The 25,768-nt window shown below is 43.3% G+C and overlaps 1 protein-coding gene across 3 annotated transcripts in view; it reads left to right on the forward strand.

Annotated features, from left to right (window-relative positions):
- Nucleotides 1-25,768, forward strand: part of LOC146204103 ((Lyso)-N-acylphosphatidylethanolamine lipase-like) — an 86,446-nt gene that overhangs the window by 39,023 nt on the left and 21,655 nt on the right. For 2 of the 3 annotated variants that reach the window (XM_084589096.1, XM_084589097.1), the window contains exons 7-8: nt 10,221-10,290; nt 13,807-18,488. In XM_084589096.1, coding sequence (XP_084445222.1) covers nt 10,221-10,290; nt 13,807-13,983 — 247 coding nt within the window. In that variant the 3' untranslated portion in view covers nt 13,984-18,488. Of the gene's footprint in view, nt 1-10,220; nt 10,291-13,806; nt 18,489-25,047; nt 25,133-25,768 lie in introns of those variants that run through there. The other variant, XM_084589098.1, reaches the window with a different exon arrangement.

Raw genomic sequence — 25,768 nt, forward strand, 5'->3', positions numbered from 1 at the left:
AGGAACAATAGTGGCCAAAATTATTTGGTTGAGACCAATATATTTTTGTTGGAAAGGCTGCCAACTTATAGAAAGGTCAACTTTTGAACCGTTTGGTCAGTGTTAATGAAACTTGGAAAGTGCAGCTACAGTAAATTTCATTCAAATGAACTATGTTAAGGTGAATTCTTTGATAGTATGAACAGTGTGAGACAATTAGTTGGTTTTCCATAGGACTCAATATATGGAAAAAAAAAAAAAATGGCTTATGAAAAACAGTTTACGTGTGCTGTGGTTGAAACAAACTTGCTGTGGAGAAACAGTGTTTCAGGAGCATGCTTTTTTCAGGAGGTTTCTTGCTGGTGTGGAAATGACAGGCAGCTGCTTCAGGCTGTCAAAAGCATCCTCATGTTCTTTAGACTACTTACACACGCCATAACTCTGCAGGCATTGTGAGATCAGGGTGCAGGTGAGCCATATGTGAAAGTGCTGGAAGATATCTATAGTGGCTGCACAGCAACCATAGGTCTGTGTAAAGAAAGTGATAAAATTCCAATTAAGAAAGGTGTTAGGCAAGGAGACACGATCTCCCCAGTGCTATTTACAGCTTGCTTAGAGAGTGTATTCAAAGGCATGGAATGGGAGCAGTTAGGCATCACGGTTGATGAAGAATATCTCAGTAATCTGCAATTTGCTGATGACATTGCCTTGTTAAGTAACTCAGGGGACCATTTGCAACTAATGATAAATGATTTAGACAGGAGCAGCAGAAAGGTAGGCTGCAAGCTTAATATGCAGAAGACTAAGGAAATGTTCAACAGCTTGGGAAAGAAACATCAGTTTAAAATAGGTAGTGAAGCATTGGAAATGGTGAGCAAATGTCTACTTAGGACAGGTAGTGACTATAGATCTGGACCACGAAAGAGAAATAACAAGGAGAATAAGATTGGGATGGAACGCATTTGGAAGGTACTCAAACATTAACATTATGATTAGCAGCTTACCGGTATCACTCAAGAGGAAAGTATACAACAGTTGCATCCTATTGGTACTGACCTATGGGCTGAAACATGAAGGTTAACGAAAAGGGTTCTTCTTAAGTTGAGGACAACGCAGAGGGCCATGGAATAGAAAAAGGTAGCTGTAACGTTAAGAGGTAGGAAGCGTGCAGAGGAGGCCCAAGAAAAAGCTCAAGTTACTCACTTTCTAGTCGAAATTAAGAACGAGAAATGGGCATGGGCAGAACATGTAGCGCTAAGAGAGGACAATCAATGGGCTCCAAGAGTAACCAATTGGATTTCAAGGGAAGGTAAGCGTAGCAGGGGGTGGCTGAAAATTAGGTGGGTGGATGCGATTAAGAAATTCGCAGAGGTCAAGTGGATGCAGCTAGCACAGGACCGGGTTAATTGGAGGAAAATGGGAGAGGCCTTCGCCCTGCAGTGGGTATAGTCCGGCTGATGATGATGATGAGATGATACAGTCTTTCTATGTAGTGAGTGGCCTTGCAAGAAACAATTGTAAGCAATTCCCCTGTGATGTCATCAGCAAGCTGTTGGTATGATTGATTCATATCAAACTGAAATTAAAAACGTGACCTTTCTCCAACTTTATACTTTGTGGACAACTCTTGACGCATAGGCAAATGGTAGAAATTGCTCTTTAACATTTGGCTTGCTGTGCTTCAATAACCATTGCAGATCCTATGTGACATGTTCTTTTCCTGGAAAAAGACTATAAGTGTAGGTCCATTCTGAATACTGCACTGATTGCTGAATTCCTTGTCTTTCCAATCTGCCCAGCTCTGCTATGACGTTGTCCTTAAGCGCAAATATATTACCGCGATATTTGTGAAATCTTGGCTTAGCATCCCGATTGAGATCAGTGTGAATTGGCGGCAGTGTAGTGTGTGGATATGCCTGGCTCAAAATTTCTGGATAGCGTAAAACGATAGTTTCTTGCCAACTGATTACGGTGTGAGGACCTGTGAGCTCGATGTTTTTCCTTTCAAATTCATCTTAAAGGAAGTGTCTACTGTTTGTTCGGTCATAGCCACTCAGTAAAGCAGTCCTCGTGGTGGCATTCTTCATCACCTTGTTAGCTGCACAGCACAACATGCGCTCCACATATTCTTGCAATTAATTTTCATTCATGTTGAACTCACCGATGTGACTTCTACAAGCCATTCTGCCATCTTCCTCTCCCCAGCATGACTGGTATCAGTAAAGCAGAAGTCTGAGCCAAACTCTCCATTGAGCAAAGTGCACTGGAGCAGGGCACAAACAGTCATGCTGGGACAAGGTGCTGACCGAAACAAAATGCCAGACATCGGGCATTGCATGTGACGCTGAACATAGAGCGGTAGTGTTGTGATACACTACAATGATCATATCAGCATGTTATTATACATTTGGATGAGTAAACTTTAAATTATAGGGTTTTAACATCCTGAAGCACACATGGGCTATGAGAGATGTTGTTTTGGAGGGCTGTGAAACAATTTAAGACCACTTGAGGTATTTTAGTATATGCTGACATCATGTAGTACACAGGTGCCCTTTTGCCTCCATCAAAATGCATTGGCAAAACACAAAGGCTGCCTATGTGCTGTTCGATGTCAGTGCGTGCTTTGGGACCTCAAATAGCCTCAACTAATCTGAAGCTCTTCTCTACGATGTCTGTTATTCCATTTGCCACTTCAAGGTGTTAAAATGCACTTCTAGTAAGCAGTGCATTTTAAAACGACACAGTGCCAAATTTATTGACTATTTATTATTTATTTAATTTATTGACTCGGCGGCTAGTCCTTCGGTTAAACAAACACCATAAATGACAGTTATGCAAGTTTAACTTTTCATCTGCGTATAAAAAATGAAGTGCTTTGGAGGTTTTTGTTCTTATATAAGCTCAAACTGGAATTCAACATCAGCTATTATGCTTCATGAAGTGTGCTGGGGCCAAGCAGAAAAAGGCCCCACCATTTTCATGGTTTTTAGTTGTCGTCATCCAGACTGCCACATTCCCATGAAGTGTTTGATGGCGTGGTTTTGTGTCTATTTAGTGCCATTGCAAAACAGTCTGTATGTCCCGTACATTGTCTTCATGTCTTCATCTACAGTCGAACCCGGATATATCGAACTCGAAGGGGATCGCGAAATAGTTCGATATATCGATAATTCGATATACAAAAATCGGCTTGTGACGGCACTTACGATGCCAAAAAACGATACCGCATGTGTCGCGTAATCAATCCACTCGCATAATGAACCCACCCTCCACTTTTTCACCCAAGAATTTGAAAAAAAAAAAAAAAATGCTTTAAGACCAGCTCGCTCACATGCAAGCGATTGAGCAATCTCGGCGACGAGCGGCAGCGACAGAGCGAAAAATTTCCAACTTCTTGGAACTGCGTCCCTCTGCCACGGCAGCTCAAAACAAGGTTTTGTCGCCGCGGCAGAAATCGCCAGCGTTTTCGCTTGCATGTCGCACTCTGTTTCGGTCGTCTCCACAGCTCATTTCTTGGCATCGTGCCAAGATGCTGTGCAGCGATAACGTCAGGGCGTGTTTATGCGTTTATCTTTTTATACAGTACAACCTCGATAATTCGAACTCGGTTAATTCGAAATCCCGGATAATTCGAAGGTTTTCTGCGGTCCCGTATTTTCCAATGTAAATTTGGCCGGATAATTCGAACAGGCGGCCTGCGCCAGCCCGGTTAATTCGAAAATTTGGACTGCTATGCGGCAATGCCTGATCCATGTTTCGCCGCAAACCCGGCGAAACGACGGCCCTACGGAGCCGCGAGGCAAAGCCACATAGTAATGGTGATGATTTATAGGCGAAGCGCCCCAGCCGGAGCACTCTCTGCACAAAAATTGGTCCACAGTGCGCCTCGCGCACCGCCGAAACACGCGCCTGCAGAGGAGAAGATGTGCTTCACTGCAACACGGCGGGCATACCGGCTTTTTTCACGTGACCTCGCCCCCACTCCATCCCTTGGTGTGCTTCGCCCACTCTTCCCCCGTGCCTCCGACGCTGCAAGTACTCCACCACCACCGCCGCGCCTGTCTCGCCTGCGCCATTTCTTTGTCTTGTGCGCTTTGGTTAGGGGTCGGCTACTGTGCCGTTTTTTTGGGCGGGACTGTGCAGAAGTGCTAGCTTTGTGACCGTAGCAGTGCAGAAATGCCAAAGTACAAGACTTTAACGCTGCAGCAGAAGTTCTGCTTGATCCAGGAAGCAGGCAAGAGCGCTTGTTCGAAGACCGAGTTGGCCAAAAGGCATGGCGTGCCCCTCTCGACGTTGTCCACAATATTGAGCAACAAGTCAAAAATACTAGAGGCTTACGGCAAGACCTATTCTTCGAAGCAGTCACGAGTACGGGCTCCCACGTATCAAGATGTGGAAGCTACTCTGCTTCACTGGCTGTAGAAAGCAAACGCTGCCCACCTTCCCGTCAATGGAACACTACTGCGGGAGAAGGCCAACGACCCAGCTCTACAACTTGGGCACGAGGAATTTAAGTGCAGCAATGGATGGTTTTGTCGTTTTAAAGAACGCAATAATTTAACCTTTCTCACCGTCTGTGGTGAGAGCGGCAGCACTAACAAGACACCGACGAGCCTCCCCGAGCACCTGCTCTTGGTGAAGTTATTGGATCGCTGAACGTTATCCGCAGTTTTGTTGAGTGCCGCGGTGGAAGTTCAGATATGTTTCGTCTATTTGACCAACTCGAGAGCATGACCTTAGGAGCTGCAAACTACCGGACGCGGCAAACCAGCATCTCTGATTACTTTCAGTAGTAATTCAAAATATGCCGAATAAAGGTAACACGTTCCTGCAACGAATTTTTTTGCCTAAGTCTTATTTCTTGGTGTGTTCGGTTAATTTGAAAACCCGCTTAATTCGAAGATTTCTCGTGGTCCCGATGACTTCGAATTAACGAGGTTGTACTGTAGCTCCTCCGGTGGCCGGGAGCGAACTTGGCAGAGTGCCCGTGATGGCTTGATTGCACAAGCCTGGTTCCATTTATCACGCCGCGCTTGGGGCGGGCGTCATGATCGCAGCGGCAGACCGCGTGCTTCCGTTGATTCATACATGCAAAGATAAACGGCTCCCGCCAAAAAAAAAAAAAAGCCTGCCGCTTCTTAACGTCCGCAGCCGCCATATCTTACGCTACGTCACGCATACAGCACAATGATAAGAAAGGAAGACTCTCGCAAAAAAAGAAAGAAAAACAGAGAGAGAGCTGCCGCTTCTTAACGTCCGCAGGCGCCATAGCCATGTCAGCCGCCACGTGTAGAGGGTTCGCAACACACGCTGGAGAAAGCGTCCGACGTCTGTCTGAAAACGGGCTGAGCTGGCTTGGCACATGCGTAGCGCGTGCTGAAGGAGAGAGATAGCTCCGCAAAAGAATGGGCACACCCACGTACATGGCTTGCAAACGTCATGTGTTGGCGCGCGAAAAACAATAACTGCAGATGCGCGCACCTTTTGGGAATGGGCGCGGCACTGTCCATAACTGTCCCCTCTCATTCCATACGCGCGTGGCTTGAAAACGTCACGCGGCAAACGGCCAAGCGTGATGCGGTCGTCTTTGGGGAAGGCACACTTTCCAGTGCGTGGTGCGGAGTTCGATATATCGAACAACCGGTGAAATTGAGTTCGATATATGACGCGGCTTTCCTATACTTTTACATTGGATTTTCAAGGGGATATTCCGTGAGTTTGATATAACCAAAATTCGATATATCCGGGTTCGATATGACCGGGTTCGACTGTATTAGCCATGAAAACCGCCCTCTGTCATTTTATGTAGCATGAATATGTGCAGCCTTGTTCAAACTTCCCATGGTCGCACACAGGACCTTCTGGTAAGCCACGTAATGGAGCCCTTTCTGCACCATTAAAGCTCCAAAGCTCGTGAAGAGTGAGGATGGGTGTCCCCCATTTTCACGAGAGATTTGAACTTCAGGGGTGCCACACGTGCCCTCATTAATTGTATGGCTCGCTGGCTATAGGCATTTGAACAAAGCTGCACAACTAACCTACGTAGCTATATTATGTCAGAGCAATAACAAAGGCAACCAAACCACAGCTAGCTAGAGTACTGTATATGACATGGAGAAGTCGTGGGTTTGAATCTCATTGACACCATAGAGTTGTTTTTTTCTTCTGCTTTCTCTGAATTTCCTCCTGTATGAAACAATTGTTGTTGGTTTCCTTTTGTGATCATCAGTGCCTTTAAAAAAACAGAAAAGAGGGTAACATTCCCTTAGGCTTACTCTGGTTTCATTTATATTCTCAAGGTTATTAAGAGAAAATGAGCTAAATACATGGAAGCGAAAGTTTTCAATGCAGTTTTCTAATTTCACGGGGCACCTACAATGCCGCTTTTGGTACAGAGCAGCCATGAACATCCTAGAACAGATTGTGAAAGCCTGAAGTGCCATTTCAGAGCCACAGTATATTTTTAAAACACCACAAAATGTATGGGGGTGCGGGTTGGGAGGGCGACCCATAGAAACACGTACACGCAACTTACCGCAACATTTTTCTGATTTCGCAGAACACCAGAAGAGGTGACCAGTTGTTAAACGTTGCCGAGAGTTTTGAAGAAATTTCATTTCATTTATTGAAGCCTTAAAGGCCCGAGGGCATTACATAAGGCGGGGGCAATAACATTATATAACAGCATATGAACACCAGTTCAAGAAACAAAAACAAAGAAAGAAAACGAAACCAACAAACATTAACAAAATATACAAGAGCAGACTAGTGTGCATTGTCAAATAGAACACTGAAGGTGACTCGTTAGTTTTGCTCGGAAAATTTCACGATCTTTGCATGAAGCAATAACGTCCGGTAGAGCATTCCATTGGGCTATTGCATCTGGAAAAAAAGAGTTATTCATTGCTTCAGTGCGGCCAAAAATCAGTTTTAAAGGGTGATTGTGATTAAGTCGACGGGACATTCTTGAGGGAGGTTGCAGGAGAGGGTGCCGGTTGTGAGGATGGTAAAAAAAAGAATGAAGGAGGCAGAGACGTGATATAATGCGGCGTGATTGAAGGCTTGGGAGGGAAAGGGTTCGTTTTAGTGCTGTGATGCTGGTTTCACGTGAGTACTGTGACATGATAAATCGCGCGGCACGGTTTTGGATGGCCTCTAGATTATTAGCGAGATATGCTTGTGAAGGGTGCCAGATGGATGAAGCGTATTCTAGTTTTGGACGAACATAGGTCTGGAATGCGAGCTGTCGGATTTGGGGTGGTGCTGATTGTAAATTTCTCCGTAAGTAACCATAGATGTTTGACATAGTATGCTACATCATTCTGGTGGCAGTCTATACTTAAAACGCTGCTAAATATGTGTTGCGAAGCCGTACATACAGCTGACAGGCTCGTTATCCGCTGGCTGTTTCTCCACGTCCTGCAAGTTTCTCTTAGCCTTATATGCAGCCATATGCACTGAATTGGTTTATCATTAACGATCATTCATGGTGTGCAGCCTAGAAAAAACTACATTCGTAAAGCACTTCTCAAATGTCAAGACAAGGGAACGAACGAAAGAGGACAGCCCACTGTAACAGATGGTGGCACAGACGACGCTCTATTCAAGCCCTCTGCTGCTCAAGTCTGGCCATGACAAGACCTGTGTGAGCAGATGGAGTATTTTGGTTGCTTGCTGCTGTGCACAGTTCGTTGATCATGCTACATGTGGACTGCCTTCAATTTAAAATTTGTATCATTTGAGCGGCAGTATTTCACTCTGTCGTTACCAGGGGAAAAAATGGCTGTTTTTGATAGGTTCCTGACAAACTTTTTTTTATGCAAATCATACGGGAGAAAAAAATTAAGAAAAACGTATTCCATTGATGGCATTGGCAAAATATTTCTTTTAACCCTTTCGTTATTAGAGGAAAAAATGGCGTTTTTTTTTTTTTTTCATAAGTGTCTGACCAAGCTTTCTGCTGCAAATTATAAAATATATAAATACAGGTATAAAACGCACCAAGGTACATTCGAAAAACATTTCGTTTAACATAAATAGTCAGTGCGAATATTGAAAAAAAAAAACATGCAGGAAGCACAAAATTAATTGGAAGGGGTAAAAAAATTTGAATTTACGAGATAATAACTCTTGAAAAAAAAACAAATAAATTCTAGAATGTTTGTTAACACTTTCCAGCAAAATCTTAAATTATAATACAAATGCATTTTGAGGTACAAATTCTTTCCTCATACTACCTGAAACAGATTACTTTACTTTTAGCCTTCGGTTTGAAATAAATATTACTCACCAAAAAATTAAAAGCGCAGTTTTTTTTGCTTAAGTAAAGTTCGATGACAGTAATTTAAACCCTTCTCCATTTCAGCTAAAATCACTTTTAAGGACGCCGAAAAAAATTACACAGACAAAATGTACAGCTATCCTAACATTTGGGACGAACTCTTGATATGAAAATCAGGAACAAAACGCAATGAAATCGAATGAAATATGCAGACACTTTTGTTTATTAGAAGCCTATTCACAAAGCATTCAATGGCTTTACTACCGTCGACACGTCGCGGGTGAACGCTCGAGCTTAGACAATCTACAGACATGAAAGCGAACCTGCCACTGCGGATTCGTTGAACTGCGGCGTTTTGTGGATGCTTCACTGCATAATCTTCACATTCCCTCGGTGAAGCATCCTCAAATAGCGGCGGGAGGAATAAAGTCCTCAAGTTCGAGCAATAGTCACAGTTCATCCGAAATTTCAGGTGCTAATATACCTCATCTCTATGGAGCATGTCGTAGTGCCATGAAAAAGTCCGACTAATCAAGCATGTCCGAAAAATTAGTAATCGAAATTTTCGGCCTGTGACTAAATGCATACTTGTTGGTGTTCAGGCATATATGGCATTTAGACCTACCATAGTGACATCCAGTTTGAAGAAGTCCACAGCTTTGGGAAACCTTATACTAACGTGTCGTAGCAGCCAGAAGGCCTGCTACGGGGTGTCAATCTAAGGCCAACGTTATACTCCGCCAAAACAAAATCCTTCTTTGCGATGATTGAAGGACAACTCCCCATTTGTTGCAGAGGCACTAGAGATGAGAAAATTATCAAGCATGACATATTTCCATCGAGTGAAGGAGCTCCAAGGAAGAACAAACAAATGAGAGACAGAAATCGAAACGTGCACGCATGCAGTTGTCAACGTTCCGGGCTGTAGTTGCTGAGTTTCAATATTGAAATCAAAATCCAAGGATGCAACATCGTCTTTTGAGCCACTGCTGTTAATAACACCCAACAACTGTGCTTCAGTGGCAACAAATTGACCTGAAACAGTTCTTTTACAAGTGAGCGCTGTTCCCGTGGTTGATGCCTTGTTGGAAGCGTTCCAAGCCACAACCTGCACTTCAAAAGCATTTCAAAAATAGTCGCCATGTGGAAATAAATCGAAGCCACACTGAAAACAAAAATATAGTGTCTGAAGTAGAAACTAAATGGCGCAGCAAGTCTGTTGCAATGCCGATGGTGCAAAATTTCAACTGGTGATCAAATCACAGTGGCGTGGTAACGAAAGAGTTAAGAGGGAATGTAGTTCGAGCAGCAGCCTTTCGGACGTACAACCCATGAAGCTGTGGTGATTGCAAGAAGCACCCAGCAGTGAGCTTTTCAGGGGTATATCGGTCTTCACAATACACATTTCGGAGCATTTTGAAATCGATTCACTTGAAAATGACAGCATATTTTGGCACATTGTTCCTTCAAAACGCTCTCTAAACTTTAACAAATGGCTGCATTTATATCAGTGCTCTGTGAAACTGGAAAATTATTTTGGTAAGTTTTGATTGCATGTGTTTCTGTGGGTCGTGCTGCCGACTTGCATCCCCCTACATTTCGCACTGTTTTAAAAATACTCTGCCCCTGTACTGAGGTTTCATAGTTTCACAGTGTGTTCGACAATGTCCATAGTTACCCAGCACTGAATGACGACATCATAGGCTCACTGTGAGCCATGAAAACTGGTTTGAAATCTTTTGGTTCCATGTATTCCTATAGGTGCTAAGCCTTCTTTTCACATCCATTCGGCCCAGCCTGGCGACAGCAGCGGCACCACATCTTTCTTACATCACAGATCGGTGCTGGTCTATATAACCAATCCTATGCTTCTCCTGCCATTGTTGGCTCAATATCTTAACACTGTGTTATTTGAGGTTACTTTGTATGTGCTTACATTTTTTTTCTTTGCTTTTAGGTCTTGGGTTGACAAACAGCCTGGCATTCGTGTGCAGCGGCTTAGGCCAGACAGTGAAGTAGATGTTGAGGTGAGTTAATTATTGCCTTGTTATTTTTATTTTTATTTGCCTTGTGTAAGTGGCGAGTGCAGGTACCTGCATCTTGTGGCAGTGCTCAACATTGTACCTTTTTATTGTGGAGCGGAGGTATCGTACAGATATAAAGTGTGGTTGGCTTGTGTGGTTTAACGTCTCAAAGCAACTCAGGCTATGAGAGATGCCGAGATATAAAGTGTGTCCAACAAGTGCCGACATTCTATAGATCTCAAAACATTATTGGCCATTCTTTACAAAGTTTAAAGTTTTCATTGGTCCTTGTGATGGTATGCATGGTGCATGTGCTTCACTACTTGCTGCAGGAAAGAAAACCATCTCCCTTTCTTCTCAGTGCTTTCAACTAGTGGCGATTGCGGTCAAAGCTTCACTATACAGCTCGTCAGTTGCACCAGCCATCTTGTAGAACAAGGTTTCCCAAGCTTTTCGCTTCGCGGAACCCTAACAGTCTTAAGCATGTCCAAGGAGCACCACCATCTGAATTGGTTGTCACAGGTGCCAAATCATTCGGTGTTACTTATGAACAGACCCTTTGTGATATTTTGCTTTTCTTTTTTTTCTGTTTTTTTAAGCACTTGTTCCTTTGCTTCCTGTAGCCATTTTTTCATTTAAATGTTTGTCTCCGACTCACTCCTTATAATTTGTGCGTTTGACTTCCTGGGCTGTGCACAGAACCTTGTCGTGGCATGCCTGGATTTCATTGCATATCTGTCGCTCCTCGTTCTGGCAGCAGTGCAGTGTCGCACCCCCCCCCCCCCCCCTTTTTTTTTTTGCAACAAATGCTGGTTTCTGGCTGCAAAATTTCTCCCTGGCACTGCTAGTGGCACTGAGCTAGGCATGAAAACTCTCCTCGAGGTGGATGCATTTTCCTTTTATCGTGGCTCGGCTAGGTCAGCATTGTGGTCCACATCTGCAACCACTTCGCACTTATGTGCATATGTCATGCTGTCTGACAATGAAAGACAGAAGTACAAATGCAAGCTGATAAAAACACAGGTGGGCATGGTTGCCCAATGACATGAAGGCTAGTGCTCTCACTGCTTATAGACAATTGTCAGTCTATGACGTCGGGGAAATGCGGCGGTGCTGTCGACAGCAGTGACTTTCGTGGTGCAGGCGAGAGCCTGGGCCACCTGCATTGGATGTGCAGCTTTTGCTGTGTTTTGAAGCATAATTGTCAATATTCCAGCAAGCTTTGGTGCAGCTTGCTGCCACATGAAAGAAAACGGCACCTGTTTTCACACATTTCTTGCGGTCGGATAGAGATGAAAGTGGTGGGCAGTGCCTGTGGAGTGCGACAAGTAGACCCTTCAGTAGTGGATTTCTTTCTCAATTAGCGTGCGTTGCACTTCTGCTTTGAAACTTGTCAGTTTGCTTGCAGCACTTGATACTCGTGGTTGCTCTTCGGTTGTGCGATGCATAGTGCAAAAACAAACTCCTGCCGCTTGTGCAAGTTTTTTTTTTTGCTCTCAATACAAGTTTAGACACGATATTCCGTTCGCATGTGATCTAGCACGACTTAAATACAGGAGAGCCACTGTCAGACCCCATTGACTTGCACTACTGCCCGAGCATTTGTTCATACAGAAAAAGACACAAAAGCTGCTGTCATTCGTCTAGGGCAATCACAGTGAGCCACTAAACGAAATATTAATGCAGCAGCACTGGACTTGGGAAGTAGCTAGGGCACTTTTCTCTGTTTGCACTTTCGCTAGCTTCATTAGGTGCCAGTCACGCAATGTTATTTCCTAGATTGTTTGAGTTTGTTTATTGAAGCTTGTCGTTCATACTTTGACGAATACATAATATACCATACATTCTGATCAATCAGAATAAGTATAATATTTGCGCCACACAGAGTGTAAAGTCTCAAAGTGAAATGGGATGCAAAATAAGTTGAATAAGATGACGTGCACATGAATAAAAAGAAACTTTGAACTATGAATTGGTATAGCTCAACAGAATGAGCATTCACTAGAACCTCGTGGGAAACTTCCGCATTTACTTCTGTACCCCTTCTGTGAAGTGAAAGGAGAAAAATGGGTGTTCTTGCAGACCTTCATGTCTTGCAGTCATTCATTACCTATAAATGGCCTTGCCTTAAACGTTTGTTTTTCATTAATAAAACAATGTTAAGTTGGCAGGCTACTTGGCGAAATTACCAAAAAGAAAAGGTCGAGTTCTTCTTGTTCAGTGAGATTGTATGGATGAATTTCGCAGTACTTTTCTGCGTTCTTTGGAGTGAAGGTGCTTGTCGAAGCACGAATCCCCTCATAAGGTTCGTCATGTGAAAAATGTGCTTCCAGTCGTTCGTGCTGTAGTCCCCTTCGTTGCATCAATTGGCCTGAAAGTTGAAATGGGTAGACGATTAGTATTTTCAACATCATACACTTTCTCGTTTTCATTTATTTTAAAATTAGTATAATTGCAGCCATCTACCATGTTGGCACTGTTGCTGCCACGAAGTAAGCTGGTACAGCACTCCGCCTGGTAATTCCATCTGGGGAATAGGCTGAAAAAGGGCAGAACTACTCTCTAGGCATAAACAGAAACACCTCTTAGTACGAGGGGCGCACACATGCTTTGAAATATTGACACACGAGAGTTAGTTTCGAAGGCAGCGTCGCTTGGCACAATGCAAGCGTGCTGCGTTTTTGCCTACAACCCCACATCACTGTTGATCGCAGTGCCACCTTTGTTTAGAAGCATGACGCTTGTGTATACTTATCCCTACCCTGTTCATGCGACGTGTAAGATACTCTAATGCTTTGAAGGCGAGGAATAATAATAATAAAAAACCATTGCAAGTGTGGAACATGAATGTATGAGCAATACCTACAGGGAGCGATGCTCAAGTGCGTGAGCTACAACACGCGTCAGCTTGTGCATCATGTGACTTCGATACTGCGTCTCGTTGGCATGCTGCCAAGTTCACCATGCGAGCTACTGCTGCCAGTACTCCCATCAAAACAAACACTCCGCGCTGTTACTGGAGCACTGCCAAGGGCCAAGGACAGTGCCAGTTCGGAGAGCAGGAAACTGAGGAATGAGCTTTAGTGCTAACACCCTAAAAGGAGTTAGCTACCATTTCTTGTCCACATGCACACGTATGCCCCCAAAGGAGCAACAGGCCAGTGTCGGTGCTGCTTGCGAAAACCCTGCACCCAATTGTGGGACCGTTTGTGGAGGCTAATAACATGATTGTATGTGGCATTGATACTGGCTATTTTATTGAACGTTGAGCAGTTGAGGGCATGAAAGCTTCCTTGGACTGAAATTCTTGAATAGAGTGTGGACCACAATAGTTGGCTCTCCCAATATGTTATTTGAGCTCTGTGCATGTTCTCTAATTACCCGTAATTTCTTTGGGTCCCTGAAGTGATTATAGCTCTTGTTGTTTTAATGCATCTTTTTCCTATTTCTAGATAACTTTTTTTATTTGATTTTGACTAACTGTGGCTTTTTCTTTCTTTGCTATGCATTCACTTGCAGATTATTGATGGTGCAGGGCATCACATCTTTGCTGACAAACCTGACCAGTTTAATGAGATTGTTACGAAGATCTGCCGCGGTGCAGATGCAGCTGAGAAGACCATTCAATCTCTGGCTGAGGCAAAGGAACGAGAAGAGCGCGAGCAGAGAGAAATGTTGGCCCAGCTTGCTCACTGAGGTTGGGGCCGGCAGCAAAACAATTTCTTGTCTTGTTCTGACCACTCAGGAAAGGCGTCCACGTGAAGCTCTGCAGACAGCAGTATCCAATAATTTGAACTGTTTTGCCCCTTCCTAGCACTAACAAAACCCAGTGCTGCATCATCGCCTTGTTTTACATTTTTAGTTAAGTTTGTTCAAAAATTCTTTACAAGGTGAGAAAAGAGTGTGAAAATCATTGCCAGGACGACGTTTCTTCAAGTGTTGTCAAGGAAACTGGTACAAGAGGAAAGCATTTTGCATCCATACTGTGTAGTGTTGTGGAAGCACAAGTTTTTAGTGAGGATGGTTTCATACTAACGCTTTTTTGAAAGCCGCACCCTTTGGCCTGCTGTGGAACTTGAACCTTCCACCTCCAGACAAGGCATTAATACTGAGCAAAATACTTGTGCTTGACATTTGTCAAATATGCTGTGGGAGGGCCTACAAGATTGCATTTGATGTGTCTCGTATAACTCTTCAACCTTACTACCTTTGCCACATCAGTCTGCTTTTTCTCTTTCCTCTTGCTGAGGTGCACTTTCATATTCCTTCTCTTGAATGCAGAGTTGTGGCTGTAGCATGCTTTCAGTAGATTAAGTCATTCCTGTTTGCTGTGGTGAGGCATTTTTGGCTGAATCTCTGCTTCTGTGGGTGTCAAAATGTCCTGTCCTGAATCAAGGCTGGTTAGGTTGCGTCATCTTCCTAAATAGGGCCTTGCAAAGCATGAAGGTTGCCCTCGCATAGTTTGGTGTACCTGCAATACACTTGCGCTTTGAAGTGAAGGATCATCTTTGAAGTGTGTTACTTAATTTGTAGCAGATAAATTAAGCACATAGAGGAGGCAACTTATTTCTCTCTGCATGTAATAGTTCAGTGTCACAGTTCTTTTTATAACTTTTGCTCAATAATGAAAGGATGTTGAAGCTATAACTCCAGGAAAGTTACATGGTGAATGAGTTGCGCAGTCATTTTTAGGCATGTATTCTGTCTGTGTGCTTATGCTGTGTTTCCAGGGTAAGACTAGGTTTGTACCATTTACTGTTTAATGCAAGTTTTATTTGAGAAATAAGGAATGCCTTCCTTTTACAGTTCGATGTGAGAACACCTAGGTACCCGTGCAAAAAAGAAAAATATATAAAGGAATAAGGACTACTTTGAATCACAGAGTACAGAAAAAAATACAAGGGGAAGCTTTTAATCTGTTGAGCCCAAAATGCAAAACACAGTTTAATGTATAATATTATGTGTAGTATTAATGTAGGTGTAATATGTAAACACAAACATAGTGTAGTGCATTGAACAAAATATATATTTTATTTGTTATGAATCATTGTTTTATGCTTTTACCTTTGTTGCAAAAGTTTTCTTTTTCTATATATATATATATAGTGAGAGAGCTAATCTTTTGTTGTTGCAAGTTACTGAGAGGAGTGAGCGCACTACCATACGTTATATCTCTTTCAAAGAAATGGTCTGATACTGTCACGAGGTGTGTGCCTGCACCATGGCACCATGTTACGAGGCGTGCATCCTCAGCATGCACCATGCAATAACAAACCACACACCAAGCCACCCTGCAGTCAAATTACACCCCTGGGCTTTATTCGCACTGGCTTTTATATAGTGAGGGAAGCAGTGGTGCCACCTCATGACACCCACACACTCTACAGGTGCTAGTAACATCAGCAAAGTCTGTTTAATATTTAGTCTAAAATAAGCGGCAAATGCCTCTCAGAGCAGGTCCTCTAGCCAATGATGTCGACCACTTGTCATGACCTTGTGGTTAGTACCCTTGCACCTGTTAGCAGGACATCACATGAAGGCAGGTTGGTGCAGGGGGATCAGCAGCAATGGATTGGCTGGAGTAATTGTGATGTCATAGCAGTCAGTCAATGCCACTGGGTGGAAGGCCTCCTTTCAAGGATTTCCCTCTACGCACGCTTGTTTTTCTGAAGGCCATTTCTTTAATGCATGCTTTTTTTTTTTTGACACTGACGGTTTGACACAAATGGTTTTTGTTTGTGTGTCATATTTGTGTCATGCTGCATTGCTGGAACAATGCTAAAAAGTCAGGAGCAGCCTGGTGAGTATTGCACAACGTTCCCTGGATGTTTAAAATACAGAGCTCATTAGTGTGGTCGCTGAGAGTGAAATTTCTGGCAAGTGCAGACCTATACTGGGGTCTTCATAAACCTCTTTTGTCTGTTAAACAAAAAAGGACTTCTGTATGTTCCACAGGGTTAGAATGAGTAGTGGACAAACAGAACAGAAACTGAATTGCACTGTAAGAGAGGTGACATGGTCATCATTCTAGGTGGAGTCAATGTTGGTGGGTTTGACTAGTTGTACTATGGACACCATGCTACAGCAGTACTGGAATGCATTAGGCCTGTGAGCAAGTAAGACTACTATGTGCTATTTTCTCTGCTGTTGCCAGATTTAATATTTGAGTCCTTTCCGGTGTAGGCATCATGTGGAGGTATTGTGCAGGCAATATTGTTACGGGGGTAACAATGTTACCTTAGTACCGTATTATTATTAACATTATTACCCCCATAACAATATAGAGTATCAGAGCCACTATCAGTTTTGCTAGTGAATGCATTTGTGCCATCTTGTGGGCCAGCTCGTGTTTGGTGCTATCTGTCATGCCTTTGGAGTGCTTCACTGTTTGCATAGCTTCAAATAAGAAATTTCTTCTTTCTTGGATTTGTCCATGACTGCAGCAAAAAACAGAAGTCTCGGGCCTTTTGTTCTTTATTGTCTTGGTGGCAGTGTTATTGGGCCCAGGACATTATGCACTGAGAAGCTAGGTTTTTATGATCTACTATTGTCCCCTTCCTCTTGATGGTGCCCTTGCTCATCATATGTCACTGGCATATTATCTCATTACCAATAGTGCACTGATCTCAGTTATGGGTTGCATGCACACTGGATTCGGTCATTTTTGATGAAGGACAAATGGAAAGGAGAATAGTGAGACATAAAACAAAAGCAACTCCAGGTTACAAGGTTTGGGCATTACATAGTTGATTGCAGTCTTATTATAATGACGTGACCTACTTCAGTAGCTTGGCATTCTTTACATCCTGGTATAGTTTTCTCAGTGGTGCCCGGTGTGTTTCAGTGGTTTTTTGTGCTGTAATGTTTCATACTTTTTTGTATGTATGTAGCCTTATTGCTGTAATGTTGATCAGTGTGTAGAAACGCTGCTAAGGTTTGGTTTTATGATATTTTTATTTTCCTTTTTGCTTTATGGGTATTATGGTTAATGATACGTTTCATTTATGGAATTTCGCATCGAAAGTGAGACTTCATAATAGGATATGCATGAAATAAAACATCGTTGTTTTCACTGTTGCTCAGAAGCAACAGCTAAAATTTCTTTTTCTCGCATACTATTTCCTTTTTGCTCATTTTGTAAGAGAAGTTTCATTGAACTTCAGGACATAAAATCACAGCGGCTCTGACTTGTTTTTGTTAAAAAACACTGAGAGAATTTGGTTGACTAGCCGTCACACATTGACGCATAAGTGAGGGACGAATGATTGTTAACATGAAAGAAGACATTGTTCAGCTAGGTGTAGCATTTCAGTAGCTTCAAGAAAGCACGGGAGGTGACTGTTGCATCTACACAGCCTAGCAATGGCTCATTATAGCAAAGAGAAACTCCATGTGCACTTGCAACGAGCCTTTTTCTAACACCTTAATTATGTTCCCTTACACTCTGTAAATTATTCCAGAAGTTTTCAGCTTTTTCTTTTAGTCAGTTATTTAGCTAAGACCTGTTCCGGAATGAAGGTCACTTCACATTTTTGTGTTTATTTACAAAGCAAAACAGAAATGCTTAATGCTTCAAAATTTTGTCATTGTTATTTTCCTAGGACCAAAAATAATTCTGTAAAAAATCAGTGCAGTCCTGATGGACTGACGGTCCTCTGAAATATTTCTAGTAACTGCAACTGTGGGCATCTCATTCAGTCACATGGACTACTGACTGCATTGTGCAAGAGAACCTGAATTGGATTCTGGGATTTGACTTACAGCAATTCTCCTTGTGCACAAGGCCTGCAATTGTGCTAAACTGATTTTAAAAGAATGAAGTAGGAATGCATGCAGTCCTGTAGACCTGGGACCATGAAGTGTTTTGCCATTTTAAAACACTGGAGTTTACTACAATGAGGTTACTGCACATACTTTTGGCATTTGTTCTCCAGGGAGTGCAGTGAGTACTGTGTGTTTGTATTTATAAAGTGATGTATAGTTCTTTTATTGGTCTTCTGTTGTAAACGATATAACCTGGATCACAAATTACTGTGATGACTGCATGATTTTGAAGTATGCAGTGATTTTCTTGCTGATATACACTTGTCAATAACGCTGTGAAAAGTTTATGGGCATTATATTTTCAGGCAGCGTTGTTCCTACTGAAGTACAGTGCCTATCCTTGTTCTGTATTTTAATAAAAATGTTCAGGCCACTTGCTTCTGTTTCTTCTTAGAAGAGGGATTGAAAAGCCCCCCCCCTGAGAGAAAAAATAAAGATGGATAATTTGACTGGTTCCACGTTCTTGCTACAGGAGTCCATGTTTGGCTCAAGTAGACGTGCTTGCTGTGGCATTATGTCGTACAGAGAGACGGTGGGATCGCTGGAACAAGTAGTCCAGGGGCTGTGCTTTCAAACAATCGCTTTCGTTTGCATTCTATTTGATGCTCTCCACTGCTCGCTGCTCCCAGTGACATGCATAGGTCGCACTGTAGGACCGGCGCTGAGGCTGCGGGATGGCTGACCTCTACAGTGCATTTGACACACCCGATCAGCTTTACTGGTCTTGGCTAAGAAATCTGCCATCTGGTCTGCGGCGAATCACTACATGCTAGGTGTACATGCATGGTCAGGTGGTCCGTGAGACTTAGACGGGCTGCATGCAACAAATGTCGGGGCTAACGTGCCAGCAATTTCCAGAAATTGGTTTTTGAGTTAGAAGAATAACATTTTTGGCTCATACATACAGCGTTGTCAGTGGTGCAGTGCATCAGAGCTTAGGTCCTGATATTGAGCAAAGTTGAACTTTTAATAATGTTAGGCCTCGTATCTTGAGAGGCGCGTAGCCCGCTGTACGTAAAATTAACATGCCTATCATTTTATAGGTTTCCGACATGGTGCTAGCGCACAAGACACACACAGAACATAGGGGGTCAAGACACACACTAGCGTGTGTTCTCTCCTTCTACCTTCTATGTGTGTCTTTCTTGTGCGCTAGCGCAATGTCTGAATTCGCTCAAAAGCTAGCGCAATTAAGAGCATTGACATCATTTTATAAAACTTCAAAAATGCCTTCCTCGTTAACACTGTCGCGCAAATAATTTTAGGGCCACGCGCGGACTGAAGCGAAGCCGAGTGGCTAGAAGTGCGCATCTATAGTGAACTACAATACTGGTATTCTAGTTCACTAACGCGCATCACACGGTGCAGGTGACCTACATGTTGATGCGTGTGCTCTCGACGCGCACGCGGCAGAGGGAGGCTTGCGCATCGAGGCACATATATGTGTCACGGGACTGAATTTTTGCACTTAGGATGGGGAGAATCACGTGACAATATAAGTGAAACTACGTCACAGGACAAAATTACTTTTTAAAGGTAATTGAATTACATTACTAATTACTGCTCCCAAAAGTAATGAATTTACATTACAATTATACTGAGTAATTCAACTTTCTTGTTTCCATTCTTGCAAAAATTAGGCTAGTAAACAAAACTTGTTCTCCAGGCAGCACGCACATTCTTTCGTCTTCCTGCCAAATTCCGTCCCAGGGAGCTATTCCTTCCCTTTTTCCTACAGCACTTGCGATTAAAAGAAGAACAGCAAAAAAAAAAAAAAAAAAAAAAAAAGAAAGAAAAAAGCACAAGCATGGCCGAACGATCGTGAAATATGACCGGCGAGCCATGTTGATCCTCGGTACTGCGGAAGCAGTAAATAACCTATAGCTTCTTAGGGCCCTTAGCTGTCTCCGCTATTTGAAGGGCCCGAAGAAGCTACGTTATTTATTGCTTCCGCAGTTCCAAGAATCGACATTGGTACCTTGTGCTCACTGCTCAGTAATGCTCAAGCCATGGTGGCTCGCGCCATGGACCTTTCCGCCTACTTCTCCCAATCCCAATCCTCCCTCGCACCGTGGTGACGAGTGTAACCCTTCAGGCACCACTGTGCCACTGTGCCCTAGCCGGCGCAACAGTGAGTGCCACCGCGGCACGCTCCCAATTATAGTTTTCAACCAGTCTTTGCGCACCAGCTCTCCCTTCGGCATTCACTTGACGCCTGATATCCTGTTGCTTGGAGAATGGTTGCCATGGGATAATACCCATGTGGCGAGCTGGCACGAGTACCTTGCGGATCTTCGTTAATTTGCATTCATTCACATTGCTGCATGCTCACTTGTTCGGCAATTATTTATTGCCCGTTATTTTTTCACTTGCTCATTAATATACATCTTACCACATTACGTGAAAGGCCACCAGATTGATATAAATGCCCGCTTTAACCAAGTCATACAAACTTTCCAGCGTGGTATCGTTATGGTGGCGATCGCACCCTCCCATCCATCACAAGGCGAAGCCCGACTCGGAGCGCCTGCCAATTAACTCGGTCATGTTATGCAGTCTTATGACATCACGCGGCTCGGCGGCCATGTCACCTGCCAAAGACATATATATGCCCGTGATTTTTCGCTTTCAATGCCTCTGCCAGATATCTTTAGATAACGAGGCCCTACTTTTAAGGCTATTGCGTTCTAAAACTTGTGGCGACGGAACCCTTTCCAAACGTGTGTCAGCGGCGACGACAGCATACTGGGCTACGATGAAGTCGCCACTTGAAAGTAATGAGAGGCGCCGTTATCCACCATCCTACCTCAAACCCACTTTGTGGAGGCAGCACTGGAGTAAATCGTACGTATTGCTCACAGTAGCAAACCGCATCCACCATGCTGTCAGGCCCCAGCGGCCGCCTTCTGGCATTACGTCTGAGACCCCCCCCCGCAAATGAAGGCCGTCGACAGCATCCTCAAACCATCCCGCTCATCCTGGGAGGGCGCTCTGCTGGCCGCCGGTCTGATGGTGGTGGTGGTAGTGGTTTATTTTTTTTTTTAATCAAAAAGGAAGAAGAGAGTATTGCCGGCCGCGGCAACTGCTATCTAAAAAACTGAAGCACTTGAGCGGCGGCCGGCGGGAAAGAAAAGGGGATAGGGAGAGGTTAGCGAGGGGAAGTATAGAGGGGAGCGATAGGAAGAAAGGACAGGGGGAGCTTTGTACATTATTTACAAAGTATGAACGGTCAACGAGTTCGCGTCCACAAATGCCTGCGTGCGAGCGGCCACTGCAATTGTCGGTCTGATCAACGAATACATGGTCTCTCGGGCAAGGTGTGAAGCGGAGAACAGACAGCTCTAGAATTTGTTAGAAGCCCTCCCGGGAAGCGAGGAGTAATTAATTTTATAGCAGATAAAGTATTTCCTCCTCCTCGTACCCAGCGCTTCACACGTGTTGTGGTCTCGTCTCAGCACCGCTTCGTTTTGCCTTTTCTTATTCCCACCTCTCGCCCGCAGCCGGCACATTTTGCTAGTCTCTCGAAATATGTGACGACAGTTATTCGCCTGATAGCGCAGTTGCAAAAATCCCAAATGCATGAACAAGCGTTTTGTCGTACCAGTGGAGCATCCGGTTCAGCCGTTGCTAGTCAGTTTGTACCAATAAATATGAGAGATAATTCGTTCAAAATCCCGAGTCGACAAATCATATACCAGAAAGACTTTTTTTGTTGTTGTTGTTTGCAGTTCAGTTCCTGAGTGCTGCCAGTAGCTACCGTTATGCGTGCACTGAATTAGCGAAAAGACTATAGTAACTGCGACGATTAAACTGATTATCGAGGCATCTACCCAACGTATGGCAGTCAACTTGTTGCCAGTATCGGAAGGCTGTTTCAGGGCTGCCTCGTGGCGTGCCTCTAATTTATAACTTATTTTTACTGTGCCATGCAACCCAGCTAGTGTGATTAAACCGATCTTTCGTTAGTCGTGACTTAGCAGATTGTTTTTTTTTCCGCTGGCGTGCACATTTTTCATTGCCGAAATACAGCCGCAGACTGTGCTTTTCTTTTCACCCCATGCGCTGCTTATGTTGATGGGGACAGAGTTAAAGAAGACACGAACGGTTAAGCACAAAAACATTCGTGTTGTCATCGTTAACTCTGCCCTCGTCAACATAAACAGCGAACGTCTTGTTTAGAATTATGTTTCAACTAGCCAAGTTACAAGTGATTCTATGCTTTTCTGTTAAGAATTGCTGTTTTGCACTTGCCATAGCAAGTGGCGGCACTGAAAATAATCTCCTAGCTTTCAATTATGTAACAGTAACACCGTTCCCCCCACCTCGAGAGAGAGATAAACTTTTACTGAGAGCAGGTGTGAAATATTCGCCCCAGATTAGCAGCCTCCTTAGTCCAGGAATCCGTGGACCCAAACCATTTCCCGGTCGACGAGAGCACTCTGGTCATACCTGGGGCTTGACGGCTGGGTCTCCCATTGCTCTTCGGTTAGGTCTCCGGTGGTTATGATACCATGTTGTCCCTTGCATCTCCACATCATTTGTTGTAGGATGTTTGTCATGTTGTAAAATTTTAAATTCATATGCGTAGGTGGTGGGCGATACCCTGTGTTGTAAGGTGCCGTGGACGTGACTGTTGGTTTGTATTTTTCGGAGGATGACTACCACTTCTCTGATTAGTTTCGGGTGAGGTGGGGGATATTTTATTTTGTCAAGTCTGTAATGCAGGAGGATGTCAGTGTACTTTTTGGGTACATCTTTCATTCTCCGAAATCCCTCTGGGATCGAGTGGTGCCCGGTTAGCTTATCCTGAAAAGAAAAAAAAAAGGTAAATAAACGCGATGAGATTCGCTACATGAATGCGCGAACACGACACCTACATTCGAAAGTAATTGTGTTATATAACCCCGCAGTGTACCAGGATCAACCCGAATAATCTATTAATCGGGAAGAGTGCAAATTGCTTATGCAGCTTTTAGGGTCCACTTGAAAAGCAGAACACAGAACGGCTGGCGTATACCGCTTAGAGCGAGCCATTTAGTGTAGTGACATTACGGGACAAGAATCCCCGATGAATGTAGTTCAACTAAAATATTTCTTTTATCGCTTAAAATAAAAAATATGTTCTTTTAAAAGTCGTTGAGCGCAAAAAAAAAAAAAAAAAAAGCTGTGTGATGAGCCACCCACCATCTATCTGGACTATCTCAGCATGGAATTCAAAGCTGCATAGGAGGCAGATAGCTCTTTTTTCTTTTAATAACATACTGTACCATTAATATGTGCTGTTCGAATTCTGACATTTTAATCAAGTAACGCATGCTGCAGATAGCCAAAAAGCGTTTCGTACTCGTATTGCTCACAACTGTGCCGCGTACGCTCTGATAGAAATTGAGAATGGTCCTTTTAGGTCAGAATAAAGAACTCAAAATATATACGCTTCTTGCTAGTAGGTTATTCTTGGTTGATGATAAAGTATAAGGCTTGTACAACGTTCGGGAAAATTTTGAGTCTAGAAAAAAAGACTATCTAAATTAAAATATATGTATATATATATATATATATATATATATATATATATATATTAAGGGGAAATGAGGGTGCTTGTTATAATACATGAAGGAAAGAAACCAACAGTCGGCGAGGCCAAGGAAAGCGATGGTACTTTATGTTTTTTTTTTAATGTTTACTTGGATAATCACAGAGACTAGTAATGTAATCTGTTTAGGGGAAAGATAATTAAACACAAAGTAGAAGAAAAAACAACGTGCCGATGGTGGGAACCGAACCCACGACCTCCGAATAACGCGTCCGGTGCTCTTCCAAATGAGCTACATCGGCCGCTGTCCCCCCTGCTACTTTCTTGGGTATTTATGTTGCCTGTATACGAACCTTGAGAGTGTTCATCAGCGCCACCCTCAGCCATGGCGGCGGACGTGGAACGTCCTTTTGTTACCGCCAGCGTCACGTAGAACGTGATCAAGAGCGAGGGCGAAAGCTGTGCTAGAACCCTCTTACGCTACCTATGGCTTCAAGACTGTCAGAACCGAGACCCCTGTAAGCTACAAGCAGATCAATTAAGGGGAAATGAGGGTGCTCGTTATAATACATGAAGGAAAGAAATCAACAGTCGGTGAGGCCAAGGAAAGCGTTGGGGATGGTACTTTATGTTTTTTTTTTAATGTTTACTTGGATAATCACACACAAGTTAGAAGAAAAAACAACGTGCCGTTGGTGGGAACCGAACCCACGACCTCCGAATAAAACGTCCAGTGCTCTATTCGGGCGCGTTATTCGGAGGTCGTGGGTTCGGCATATATATATATATATATATATATATATATATATATATATATATATAGTCATCGCTACAAAACAAACAAAGCAATAAAGTTGACACGAGTTAGGATAGTTCTTAACAAATTCAACAAAAAAATGGAGGAGGGAGAAAATCTGGAAGGAGGGTGGGGTTTGAGGACTGGCGGGCGCTCGACACAAGAATAGACAAGAGAGAACGGAAAAACGCAATGCGGGATGGGTTCCCCGGTTATACTGACACCTTACACTGGTTACACCTTACACTGACCAGGGATTCTTGTCTCGAGCCTCCCCCAGTCCTCAACCCCACCCTCCTTCCAGATTTTCTCTCTCCCCTTTTTCTACTTTCAATTTGTTAAGAACTCTCCTTACTCGTGTCAACTTTATTGCTTTGTTTGTTTTGTAGCGGTGACTGTTTAAAAAGGCAGTCCCAAGCGATGTAACGTACAGTCTTGATAAAGGTCGGGCTCCGACCGAAACATCGACAACAAATAAATGTGTCTCTAAGAAGTGTCTACTCTCTTCAACTTTTTATTACGGAAGCCAACGGAAACTACTTCGAAATATATATATTCAAAGCAGTGCCACCTGAGCTGAAAAGTTTTTTTTTTTTTTTTTTTCCAGAAGCGTTGACACAGAACGGTATCTCCAAAAACGATCATCGCGTCCAGTACGCGGAATCCACCCTGCCCAGTTCCTTCCTCTACAGGTAAAGACGGATACGTTTTGAGTTCCCTCTCTTTTTTTTTTTTTTTTCAAAGAACAATTGAACACGAACTCCCTACCGCGCGACATAACAGGTGATAGTGCACTGGACCAGGTCGAACAGTCTACACTCTAATGGGGTGCTATTAAATAAATACATTTAAAACAGCAATCTGTGAGGTGTGTGTTTCTTCTTTTTTTTTTTGCTTTCTTTGTGAAGTACGTAATCTGATGTGGGGTATAATCGATAACACTGTGACTCCTTTTTCCAGTTCTTGTTTTAATCCTTCTGTTCTTAAGTTCTGAATTCTTGTGTATTGTTTTTTTTTTTAATCCATATATGAAAATGCATTGAAAAAAAAAAAAACTATTCGCGAAGATTGATTGATTAATTTATAGGAAGGGAAAAGGCGCGGTAACTGTCTCACTTGTTTTCTGTGGACACCTCAACCGCGCCGTAAGGGAAGGGAGGACGGTGGGAGTGAAAGTGGAAAGAGAGAAAGAGCTGGAGCCGTAGTGGAGGACTACGGAGTAATTTCGACCACCTGGGGATCTTTAACGTGCACGCTGACATCGCACAAGAAAATTTTGTTCATGTAAGTGTGGTATTAGCTTTGTGTGTGTACAGTGAAATAATGTT

The sequence above is a fragment of the Amblyomma maculatum genome, chromosome 1 (genome assembly GCF_055883805.1).
Source record: "Amblyomma maculatum isolate TAMU_Amacu chromosome 1, ASM5588380v1, whole genome shotgun sequence".
In the NCBI taxonomy this organism is placed as follows: domain Eukaryota; kingdom Metazoa; phylum Arthropoda; class Arachnida; order Ixodida; family Ixodidae; genus Amblyomma; species Amblyomma maculatum.